Below are 13,257 nucleotides of genomic sequence, written 5' to 3' on the forward strand. Positions count from 1 at the left end.
TACTATTATCGGTGAGAGAAAACTAATTTTTTGTTTTGTTTTATTTTGTTTTTTAAATAACAAACACATATAAACACATAAAAAAAGATTGAGATAAAAAAAGAAAAAGAAAAAGCACAAGTTTCAACCAAAATGAATCTAAGATTCCATCAGCATAAAAGTTTCATTGGAGATTGTAATTTGTTGTCTGCTTTTAAAAACAAGTGTTAGCTAAATAAATGCAAAAGATGGAAGACCTAACTTTTTTTTTAAAAAAAAAAAACCATTAGACAATTTATGAAGAAACTTTAGGCTAACATACCAAATGAGTGAGAGTGATTGGTGGGAGACAATGGAATCCAAGATATGAACATTCATTGGTTCACTTTTGTGAAGATAGAAATACCCTTAGAAATTAGGTATCCATGGTTGAATTAGTGGGGAGGGAGGTGTCAACATTTTTTTGGATTCTTTGCTTTACAAAAGAACAAAGGATCATGCTCTCTGCCATGCTTAATTTTAGGGTCTATAATTTTAGTTTTTCTTTTTCTTTTTCTTTTTAATTTATTCCCTTGTTTTTCCCTTATCTTTTGAAATTTAAGTTGGTTGTGATGGTAGGTTGTGGGGCAATGAAGATTATATTTATTGGAATAAAAGAAAAAGAAAAAGAAAAAGTTTAGTTTGTGAATCACATGAATTGATAAGCTCTAGAAAATGTTTGATTCTCAATAAATTTAAGTTGGTCCAAGTTTCACTTTTTTTTAAAAAAAAAATTAAGTTTGACCATAACTCCTAATAATAATAAAAAAATTTCATCTTTAATTTCTAGCACAACAAACTAATTCATGGAATAAAAATTTATATTTATTTTAAAAATCAAAAGATTAACCAATGATAAATATATTTATATTCTTTCTCAGTGCCAAAGATTCAATTTGCGTGTTTTTCATAACTAAACTTAGTCTCAACCATCCTCAAGATAGTATGAAAATTGGTGGTGTTATTATTTTATTTATTAGGGAGTAATATAAATCAAGACAGGAAGAAAATATTTGTGTAAATATCAAAATGGTTCCTCTATTTTTTATTTTCCACCCTTTTAGTCACTCTAATATAAAATCCGCCCTTTTGGTCATTGTATTTGCATATTTTTGTCCTTTAGTTGTAAAATCCGCTCTTTTGGTCATCGTATTTACACATTTTCATCCTTTTTGGTCCCTCTAATTCATCAATTAGAAAGACCAAAAGGGTAGATTTGTCAATTAGAGGGACTAAAAAAATAAAAATGTGAAAATACGAAAACTAAAAAGACAGATTTTATATTAGAAGAACTAAAAAAACACGAAACATAAAATAGAAAGACCATTTTGATATTTTGACCAAAAAGATGTCATCAACCTCATCTAGCTTTTATTTATTTTCGTAGATGCTGTACCTAAAAAGCTCTACAAAAGCCTATTGCTAGCTACCAAAGTTTGGTAGGGTTATTTATTTATTCATCCATTTTATCTTCTTGCATCTTCAAATAACATGGAGGTTGTTTCTATTGATGAGGCCCTCACCTCACTTCATCATATCACATTACTCTTTTTTATGAAAGAAACATTTTTTTAATAAAAAAATGTTATTCATTATTTAACATGGTCAAATTTTGGCCTAACTGGTTTAAAAATTTTCTTCCCATATAAACTTTAATCTTAAAAAATCCTTAAAAACTAGATGACTTTATATGTGTGTATGTATATATCATAATTATATATATATATATATATATATTAAAACCTATTAATCCATATATTTGTGTGAAAAACTGACTAATTACTAATGAGTTGTTTTGGATTCTAATGAATTACAACACACTACAAGAGAAGCGAAACATTTATATTAATCAGAGAGAAATTATATGATATATTTTTTAAAAAAGAAAATAATATATAATAATAAGTATCCAGATAAATATGTGAAATAAGCCAATCGTTCTTTTAATTAAAAAAATAAATCAATCAATTAATACAAATACTTTTATTATTTAGATTTCATCTTGTCGTGATTATGATTAATTAAAATTGAAAATACTATATTCAGAGGTTGATATTTAGTAATTTTAGGTGAATGTTAAACACTCCCATTTAGTTTTTTTTTTAAGAAAAAAAAAAGTATAACAGAGCATCGGCATCATCTCATCATCTTATTTTTCAAAAATAATGAAAAACATACATTACACATTCTGAAATAAATTCTAAATAAGATACAATGCAAGTGAATTAAAAAAATCTTTCTTATGAAAAACAATAACACTATTGTTTAGCTATGACGTTATTATCCGGTTATTGTGCCAAAGGTAAAAATTAAAAAAATATCCTTGATAAAAATGTTGATCTATATAATATCATCTTCATTTACCAAATTTAAGATGATTTTCCAATTAATCATAGGAAGAAAAATACCTTTGTCCTCCTCCTCTGACCATAATTTCTTATCAAGAACATTTCAAATTTACTGTTTATTAGAATATTGATAAAAATTGATTACACTACACACCACAAAACAGTTTCTAAAACACTGTGTCTAATGTAAACAATGATATTTCTCATTTTAAGAATATATAGCAGAGCACTCCTCATTTATAGAAAAATAACAAATCTTTTTTTAAAAAAACAAATACATACATATATATATATATATATAATAAACTCATGTTTATGGGAACATTGGGTGAACGAAATGAATCATTGTGTTGTTGTATTGCTTTATGGTTCGAGTTCCGTGCCTCTGAATTATTGTCATATATATATTAATATATAATGCCTCCTCCTGCACTGACAATTATAGTGGTCCGAGCATGGCCCGGCATAACAAGATTTTTCAAACTACATCTCATGAGCAATTAATCATGTGTCATAAACAATTATACCAAACATAATTGACCCAAAATAAAAATAAATAAAAATTTCACAACAAGTGTCAAGTATAAGATTCACAGATAGCAGCAGATATCTTCATAGCAATAATTTTTGTTATAAATTTTAGAATTTAATAATAAGTAATGAAAAATTTTGCTCTCCTTTTTCAAAAATAAAAAAAAAAATCACCAACTTATTATCAATTAGTTTGTTAAGAAAACAGACCCAGACAGTGGCCAGTCACAAGTTAACAGAAGTCACAGGAAGAACAAAGTGAAAACAAGGCATAAAAACTTATAAAACAACACAAAGATAAGAAACAAAGATAATGATTGGCAGGAAATTTACGCCAAAAAAATAAAATAATTTAAAATAAAGAAGTCTGATATCATAAGATTGACAAATGATAATACATACAAAAGGAGACTATAGAGATGAAAATACAATACTGCCCTTTCAGTTTTTCAATTAGTGATGAAACCATAAGAAAAATTCATAGGTCGGAAGGTTGGTTTCCCTTGTTAGATACACTTGCGACAATTACAGGAGTCAACAATGGCAGCACCATTTCAAGAGAAGTAAAATGTCTAGATTTCAAAATCTGATGAGAATTGTCAGTCATGTGTTGCTTATATTCAAAATTGCATCTTGTTGTTTGAAAAAAAGAGAATCACAATAAACTGGACTAGCACATGTTTGGCAAATAAATTCAGATGATTAGGTTCTGGTCCCTATGAAAACTCAAATATTTTTCAAACTTTGAATTCAATAATCATAAAGGAAAAGACATCAACTATGTGATTTTTTTTTCGCATAGACGTACTAAAATGTACTGAGATTGTTGATTTATTTGACAAACATAATAACAACATGATAATTTGCTAGTCAGGTAGATGAAAGGGTATGAAAATGAAGGTAAATTGAATCTCCATACCTCGGTCAAATCCTCACTAATCAGCTCTGGACTGGCCTGCACGAGAAGACAAGATGATGCCGACGATGAGGCCATACAATGCTAGTGCTTCAGCAAAGATGAGGATTAGGATCATTCCAACAAAGAGTTTTAGCTGTTGGGCGTTGGCTCTGCAAAGAAAAGACTGAAACATCAGCAGGTGGGAAAGCAGCAATATGAGACTTTAAGATAGGATTAGAATGGCCCACAATAGCAGGAGCAATATATTTTTCATGTGAAAAAACAAAAACATATATGGAGAAAATACTTTCCCCAGCATGGTATTGGCAGACATCATGTCTTAAGCCACAGAGCTAAAAGCTTTCCACAATTATACAGAAAGAAAATGTTCTTCAAGACAAGATGATAGAGTGCAAGACAGAAAACTTCCAGTAATAGAGAAAGCAAAGCCATAACTTGGCCACTTTGGCCAATGGAAAATGATCACTTCTAACAAGCTTGAGATGATCAAAAGAATGTAGGTTGGAACACTAAAAAGGCATGTTTCAACAAATAAAATAGCAAACTCTTACTTGAATTCAATGGTCTCATATCAACCATGGACAGGCAACCTAAAAAAAGGCGAATTATTAACCTGCCTACTGTTTTGGAGATTAGCAACACTTGTCAAAAATGCAAAAGTCTTGTTTCTATTAACTTTATCGTGTCAGACAGGTAGCCAAAATGCAAACCAGGCAGCAAGTTTTGCGCTTTCTTTTAATAGGAATCTAATACCCCTGGCCAAGAGACTGCCCATACAAATGTAATAGAAGTTTTCCAACCCCCATACAAATGCTTATTTATAATTATTGCTGTGTTGCCAAGGCACTAGTCGCAAGAGATACGTAATAGAAGTTTTCCATTGGAAACTGATGTAATTCATATGCACAGAAGAAATTAAAACCATTGTTGTTGATGTTGTTCAACTCCTTTTAATGCTCCAACACTTGTGGCTGAGCGAGGTCATCTACATTTGATTTAGTAGAGTGATTTTTAATATTCTTAGATTTGATTAGTCTATTTTCTGAGAGAATGTATTTTCACCACACTCAAATCTCTTACGAGGAGTTCGGCATGGGGCATCTTTCTAGGTTCCCAGGCAATTTTGATGAGTATGTAAGATGCCCAAGTTTGGTTTATAAACTTACATTAAATTCCAAGGCAAATTTGATTACCATGAGTTTTAAATTTCCATGAAGCATAGGAATCTAAAACCCTCCTAGGAATATAATAATATCACTTGCCTAGAGGGTTTTACATTCCCAGAGAATGTAACAACAAAAAAAAATTGCCATCATATCCCTAATTTAGTTTAAATTTTTTTTCCCTATTATAACCCTGCCTAAGATTTTATATCAAACTAACAAAAATGTTGCTACATCTTAAACTAACAAAAATCAATAGGGAAATATTTGAACAAGTGGTTTAATCATTTTAGTATTTTACCAATGCAAATAATAAGGAGTAGTTTGGCTACTATAACAATAAAAATAAGCAGGGAAGATCATTCAACCGTATAAAGATACATGGAGTTGTATGGTTAAATCATTTTATTGTTATTTAAAACTATATGTAAGAGAGTTTAGGTAATTCATATTTACCTGTATCATATTACTAGTCATCCTCATAATGAAACAAACAGATCAATATAACATTGCGATGAATATTCCAATGTGAACCATTTGTCTAATATAACATACCCATAAAAGTAATTCCCATCATTTTGCATCCCCATGTATCTAAATTCATAGTGGAATGTCACATTCTATGAACCAAATAGAGCCTTATTTCAAGCAGAGTTTTGTAACTTTGTTTTATAACTTATTATTGCTTAATGAATTAACCTCTATAAATAAGAAATATTGCAAAAATATTTGGTATATTTAGCATGCATAACACTCAATTTCAGATTAATGTGAATTACACAAGGCAGATGAAAAGTCACAGACCAATAAGAATGGGTTACAAAATCGATGACATAAATTAAAGAAAATCAAAACTTAATCAATAATGACTGTTTTACAAAAGGAAAAGAAGGAAAAGGTATTGCAAAAATTGTGACCTCCAAGTCCAATCATGGGTGGTGGTTAAGGAGTGACAAAATCCAAGAGACTCCCTCTAAAATGGTCATAACAATAAACTAGGTGTTTACACAAGCACCACCAGCAATATAGGTAAGGCTATGGTCTAAAGATCATAAGGTCAGGGCATCATTAACCTTAGGTGCTTCAATGATGCTCTACTAGGCGAATGATGGTGGACAATTGTCCGGGGAGAGGGATGTGCTTGACACAAGCCATCCAACACAAATATTTTTCCACACATCTGCTCATTGCAAATCATTCTGCTAGGGAAGGCCTTCTTCATGCCCTCCAGGTTTTCAAGCAGTTGCATACCCAAATTAGGGGATGAAATATTATTATTTAGTGAGAGTTATGACATAAGTATTGTGGCTTACCAGGGATCATTTGTAATCACTAAGCTGCCTAAGAACTTTTTGCATAACAAAACAAGTGAAGGAAAAAAACATTGTAGGAAATGCAAGAAATGGATGATAGAAACAATTGAGCAATTGGCATATAAGTTTGACCATTTTATATGAGAATGTAAGATGCCTATAGGAAAGAGCATCAAGTAAAATAGTAAAAAATAATTAAAAATTTCAAAGATTTTTCATTTCTATTCCAACCAAATAATGAATGCCACAAACATATAATTCTAACTTAACCATTGGATTAAGTTACTATGTCCTTAGAAACAATTAAAATAAGCACTTAAGCAATATTCCCTGAAACTATGATATTAGGTTACTTTGTCTTTACAAACAATTACAGTTAGCACTTATCCAACATTCCATGAAAACTATGATATTAGGTTACTTTGTCCATACAAACAATTAAAATTAACACTTACATAAAATGATAGATAGATAATGGTCAAAGGATTTGACATAAATCTGAAAGAAAATAGTTAACTTGACATAAAAATGATAAAAATCCAAATTTGGAATAAATTCCAAAATCTTAGAAATTCTGGATAATATTTGACTTTTGCCTAACGTTACAATTTTTTTCAAGAAAATGAAGTCAAAGCAAACAAGCACGAGATGAATTTCTTTCCAAATCAGGCATAGCAGTGCCAGCCCCATAGTTTGCAAGTCAATAGAACCAAACATTTTCAGTGATAATCATCCAAATTCAAAGATTAAAAAAACAAGTGATTACCAAAGTCGATGCCAGATCAAAAGATTAAGAAGCACAAAAACAATTCAATGTATAAATCTATATCATCAAATTCCAACAAAGAGATTAGATCATAATCAATATAAAGGAATCAAAATTACCTGACTCCAGCATCGCCGACAATGCCAATAGCCATACCGGCGGAGAGGCCAGCGAGACCACAGGCGAGACCAGACGAGAGATGGGCATAGCCATCGAAGAGGTAGTAGGATTTAGCCTTGGGGTTGATCCCGGTGCTGATGATGACGGCGATGATGAGGCCATAGATTCCGAGCACTCCAGCCATGACCACCGGAACGATCGACTTCATCACCAGCTCCGGCCTCATCACTCCCATCGAGGCCACCCCTACGCCGCTCTTCGCCGTGCCATACGCCGCCCCCATGCCTGCGATCATGAACTAATGGCTCTCAGATCCAGATCCAATCGCGAAGACATCGAGATCGATGGAGGAGGCACTCACAGGAGAAGACGAGGGCTGCGGCGGCGCCAAGGAAGCCGAAGAAGGGCGCGGTCTCGTCACCGCTGAAGCTCGCCATCTTCGAATCAAACGAGACGCTGTGGGCGGTGATCGGATCCGATCCCGGTGAACTTTTATAGATCGCACAACGCGCGAAGGTTCTGAGATTTGGTGTCTCACTTTGTTGGTTTAAGTTTAAATAATTCCTTCAATCTCTTAACATCTGATTCTCTCATCTGAAGTTTCCGAATCTTGAAGGGAACTCTGGCATTATTCGCTGTGTGGACTACGTTACACTATGGGAAACTCCGCAGACACACAGTAACGAGATGGACTGGGCCTTTGAAACGGCCTTTTATTGGAAAGGCCTGTTACGGTTGGTGGAGGCCTAGTTACAGCAATTAAAGTGGCCTGTTATGATAAATTATTTTTTAATTTTACAGTATTCTAATTTTGGTCCACCAAAAACAAAAACTAAAAGCTTATATTATATTTTAAAAAAAAACAAATTCTTGTGTTTTTCACATTCAAAAGTTAAAATACGTTATCATTCCTCATTCCTCGGTAGTTTTACTTGCAAATTTTATACATAATATTTATTTATTTATTTATTTATAAAAATATCATAAACCACTGAATTTATCAAAGAAAATATGATAAACCACTGAATTTATTAAAGAGGAAAATAAATATATAAATCAACAAAGTAATAAAGATATTTGATTAAATGAAAAGAACAACTAAATAGAGGGGGAAAACCACTTGTAACCATTAGAAGTTTTTTAGATGCCCTAATTATGGAAGGAAACTACAAACTAAAAAAAATAACAAAAAATAGTGGTTCTAAAAAACATTTCTAGATGGGATTATCAATCACCATAGTCAAAAAATGAAAGTTAGTCAACTTTAGCAAAGTCTATGATAACATATAATATGCACCTGATTAATTATATAAACGGAGTTTTCCATATTAATTCCCTCACATTATGGTTGTAAATTCTAACTATTTAAAATATAAATGCAAAAGTATGTTTCTTTGATATTAAATAACTTGATTGTAAATAAGATGCTCCCACAATCTGGTTTTTTTTTTATCATGGTTTCAAAAGAAAAAAAAAAGAAATATATATATAAATAGGATTTAGATGTTACATCAATAATAAGCTTATTATTTTGCAAAAATCAATGCATGGAATCAAGGACAACAATGAAGACCAATTAATTTAAACCTCATCCATTAAACACTGAAAAAAGGGTAATTTAGGGATTAAATATTGATTAGAGGGGACTGTCTAGCTGGATAATTCATTATTAAAATGGAATGCTTGCTCCCATAGTACTGATAGCTTGCAATTACTAATTAGTACCGGGAACAGTGTATCTGTTCAATCCTAACCGGTATTTACTCAAAACTCTTGACATTTTATTATCATCAACCTAACATGGCCGTTTACTTGTGGATCTAGACAAATTGTAACAATTTTTATTTTCCTTTTATTTTATATTTTATTAAATAAAGGAGATGAAATTATATTTCATTTCACATATTTTACAAATATCGAGAATGTTTTATCATCCTAATGCCTATGACTTAAATCTTTCACTTTCTTTTCTTGTATTATTATGTAATTTGATTTACATATATTTTATGTTTCCAATAATTTCTTGGGTACGTTTTGTTAGATGAATAAGAAAGGCGGAATGTAAATAAAAATATGAATGTTAATGAGCATGGAAGTAATAAGAATAAGAACTATACTTATGTTTCATTGGAAAGATAATGTTTTAAGAATGAGAAAAGTTGAAAATGATTTTGCAATAGAAAAGAAATGAAAATATGTTTTAAAATTACTTTATTATTTAATTTACTTTTTTATTTAATTAAAAATATGAGTAAGAAAAAAAAATCCCAATATCACTTGTTAGTGCAACCGCACTATTTATTGGCATGATTTGACACCTAGACCAAATGACGTGGCAACTAAGTTGACAAAGCATAATTGATGATGTGACAAGCATTGTGACATGACAAGGAGACTTGGAGTGCAAGGCAAACATCTTGAAGATCTTGGTGGAGCTATTTTTAGTAAGTCTACAACATTGGGCCAAATATCTTAAAGATCATGGTGAAGCTATCTTAAAGATCTTGGTGGAGTTATTTTTGGCAATACATTACATTTTGAAGACAATATCATATGAAGACCATATTTAGAGAGATATGATTGAATACTAAATATAGTGGAGGTTAATTAAAAAAATGTCTATTCATGGTGTGAATGAAGACTAATTGAAGATATGATTTGAAGAATCATTGAAGTCTATTACCGGCAAGATTTGAAGACCAAACTTGGGTGAATTGAAGATCAAGTTTGGAGAATCTTTGAAGACCAAATTTAGGTGGATTGAATACTAAGTTTGGCAAGTTTCGTGAAGACGCACAAGGACGTGCGCCCCTTGCGAGGGGACTGCGTGATGAGGAACTGAGGAGGTAGGCTAGTTGCCGGCAGTCGGGATCGGGAGATTTGGCTGCATCGACTCGGACTAAGCATGACCGGGAGGTTGATGGGTCTTGAGGTCATCCGCAACGTACCCCGAACTCAGTCAAGTCAGCAGTCATGGCCATGTTGCAACTTATGTTACAACAGGAGTTGCAACAACTAATTTCGGAAGGTTTTTTAATTAGTAGCCACGGAGATTCTAAAAGTGGTATGTGCTATATTTGGAACGTTGAGGCTTCTATATAAGCTACCTTGCTCGTCGATTGTAAGTATGACTCTTGGGTGACTATTGAAGGAGAGTGTGTGAGCACCATACAATCTAGAGAGGGTAGTGATCTTTATTGTTGAGAGTGTGAGCGACAAGTGTTTGTACTCATCTATTTTTACCTCTTTTAGTGGATTATTTATCTCCGGGTTTGGCCCCCCAGACGTAGACGAGGTGACACCGAACTGGGTTACCAATCTTGTGTGTCTTCTTCTTGTTTTGTTTGTGCGATCTTTCTTTGATGGTTTGTGTGTGAGATCTATGAGTGCTTAAGTATTCCTTAAAACCCACAAACCACACCGGCGGAACTAACAAGTGGTATCAGAGCCTTAATCGTCGTTTTCACTTTGGTTTCAAAGTCGGCGAGGTCCTAACAAGTTATATATAATTTATTGTTTAAATTTATGAGTTATATATGTCAATTATTAATCACAATGATTATTATAATTTAATGTTTAAATTTATGAGTTATATATAAAATAAATACTTGTTTAATATACTTATTATATGTTTATCATAATAAAAAAAATATTTTAATATTAATACATTATATATATATATATATATATGACTAGGAAAATGAAAAATTTACGCCCATTCTCTCTTTATACTTCTCAATTCCACCCATTTTGGACGAAATGGTATATGGGTAATAAAATGTACTCTCAAGGATAATCATTACTCCTTATGTATATACGCAAGCATGACTATGCATATATACAAGTAAAAATCCATTTCTAAAGGAGAATTATGATAGTCATTCAAATGTCGCTTTGTTATATTGATATTAAGTTTAATGAATTGGGTGTTCATCTCTTTATTAAAGAGGTAAGTTTAAACTTCAGCTCATATAGAATAAAGGTATAAATGTGTTGTGATTTAACTCCACATATATACACACCCAGATATAGCTTGTCCACTTTGTATATATATATTATGTTAACATAATAAATATTAATATATTTATCACATTTTTTATATTTAAGAATAAATGTATACACAGAGCATAGTCATATGGGGATATTTGCATATTTTCAATTTGTAAACGTCCTACAAGTGAATTTAAATCAACATTAAACGGCTGTCCATCCCACCGTTGAATCTCCCTTCCCTCTCCTAGGTGATTCTACACACAACCCCATCTATTTTTTCTCTCTTATTTTTTTAAAATTTATGGACATTTATGAAATGTCCGCATATTACGCATTACAATATATATATATATATATAATATAATATTTTTTTTTCAATTCCCATTTTATTTTATTTTTTTTGGTTAAGAGTGGTCTCTAAAATTCCTTGCTACCCTCTTTACAAATTTCTCATCTCTTCCTTATCACTCATGTCATATTCTCTCCTCTACTTCTTGTTGTTCTTCTTAATGTTCTCCTCTTTTTTCTTGTGCGTGTTTTTAAAAATAAAAAATAAAGCATGATATATTAAATTTTCTTTAATTTTTTACCTCCAAATATATTTTCTTGTTTAGCATCATATATTTTTTAATTTTCTAATCTATGTTATTGACAAAACATAAATATTTAGATTTTTGTAAAAATATTGTTTAGGTTTTTGAAACATATGTTTATTTTATTTTTTATTCCACTCAAATATATTCAGATTTTTTTTTTGACACAGGATAATAAACGTCACTGTTCCCTCACTTGGGAAAGTTAAGGACAGGCGCCAGATCATCGCTCCACAGCACCCTCACCCAAGCACAAAGCATCGCGTGGAGCAAGGCTCGAACACGCGACCTCCATAAAACTCTTGGGGACCCAGTACCAATAGGCCATTAGGCCGGTGGTAATATATTCAGATTTGTACACATTTGTTTACTCAATTATTTAGATTTTAGTTGAATCAAACCATCCTATTTAATGTAGTCATGAAATGGTTGAATTGAAATATATAAAAGATGTAACTTTAAGCATCATAATAATTGTAATAGCTTGGTTAACAGCAGGAGGTTGCCATTTCAATTCAGAAAAGAATAAGCATCAAAATCTAAAACTAAAAATTAAAAAAATAAAAAAAATAAGTATTCATTTATACAAGTGTTTTTTTTTAAAAAAAAAACTTAGTCATTGAAGAATAATAAACATTTACCTAAGCCAAAACTAACAAGTGGAAAAAGTGGATGAATTTGAAAAATATATATATATATATATTAAAAGCTAAAGTACTTTTATTTTAATCACTAAGGAAAGACAATAAAGTATTTAGGCAGGGTTAGATACAAGGTTAGGCTATTCATATACCATGACAACCTCACCCTAGACCTTGCAGTCCTCTACAATATATTTTAATGTATCCGGTGCCCCTATAAACCTATTTTTATAGAGTTTGTATAACACTAAATAAGATTAATAGGACATTTATGGGTATGATTGAGTGAATGATCCAAATCAAACTCAATGGCCTTGTCACGCTAAGTGATATATTTCAATATTTTAATACAATTTTAATCAATTTTGCACTTTAATTAGACGATAATAACTCCAATCTATCATAATTATGTTTGATTTTTCTTTTCACTGTTATTATTTTTTTAATATCCACGTGTTGATATGTAAATGGGTGAAAGCATGCTTTTAATCGTGTAAAAAATATGTTAAAAATCACTTTTGGTGTTTTTTAAAAGAAAAAAATAGATTCAAAAAGCATAATAAATTATTTTTTTGACGGAAATATGAAAAAAATTAAACCAACACGTAAAGCGGATCTAGCTATAGTATTATATAAATACTTTATAAATATTATAATAGTAATATTTATTCACTATTTATAAACAGTTACGTAAGAAGATATTGTTTGGCTTTCCTCTAAAGTTATATAGTAAAATAACTTATTAATTCAATTTGATATCTGAAAATCTTATAAGAGTGCATGTGGTAAGATTTTAATCACTCTATGTGACGTCTAACTGAATTAATATATTTTTAAATATCGATAAAATAT

The 13,257-nt window shown here is 31.0% G+C and overlaps 1 protein-coding gene across 1 annotated transcript; it reads right to left on the bottom strand.

Moving 5' to 3' along the window:
* Positions 1-3,317: 3,317 nt before the first annotated feature.
* On the bottom strand, positions 3,318-7,684 carry LOC120271833 (V-type proton ATPase 16 kDa proteolipid subunit-like). Its single transcript, XM_039278514.1, has 3 exons — positions 7,540-7,684; positions 7,178-7,463; positions 3,318-3,965 (listed from the first exon to the last, which is right to left on the bottom strand). The coding sequence occupies exons 1-3, from the start codon at positions 7,613-7,615 to the stop codon at positions 3,833-3,835; spliced, it is 495 nt and encodes a 164-aa protein (XP_039134448.1). The 5' UTR covers positions 7,616-7,684; the 3' UTR covers positions 3,318-3,832.
* Between the last annotated feature and the right edge of the window lie 5,573 nt (positions 7,685-13,257).

This window comes from Dioscorea cayenensis, chromosome 11 (assembly GCF_009730915.1).
Source record: "Dioscorea cayenensis subsp. rotundata cultivar TDr96_F1 chromosome 11, TDr96_F1_v2_PseudoChromosome.rev07_lg8_w22 25.fasta, whole genome shotgun sequence".
Lineage (NCBI taxonomy): Eukaryota > Viridiplantae > Streptophyta > Magnoliopsida > Dioscoreales > Dioscoreaceae > Dioscorea > Dioscorea cayenensis.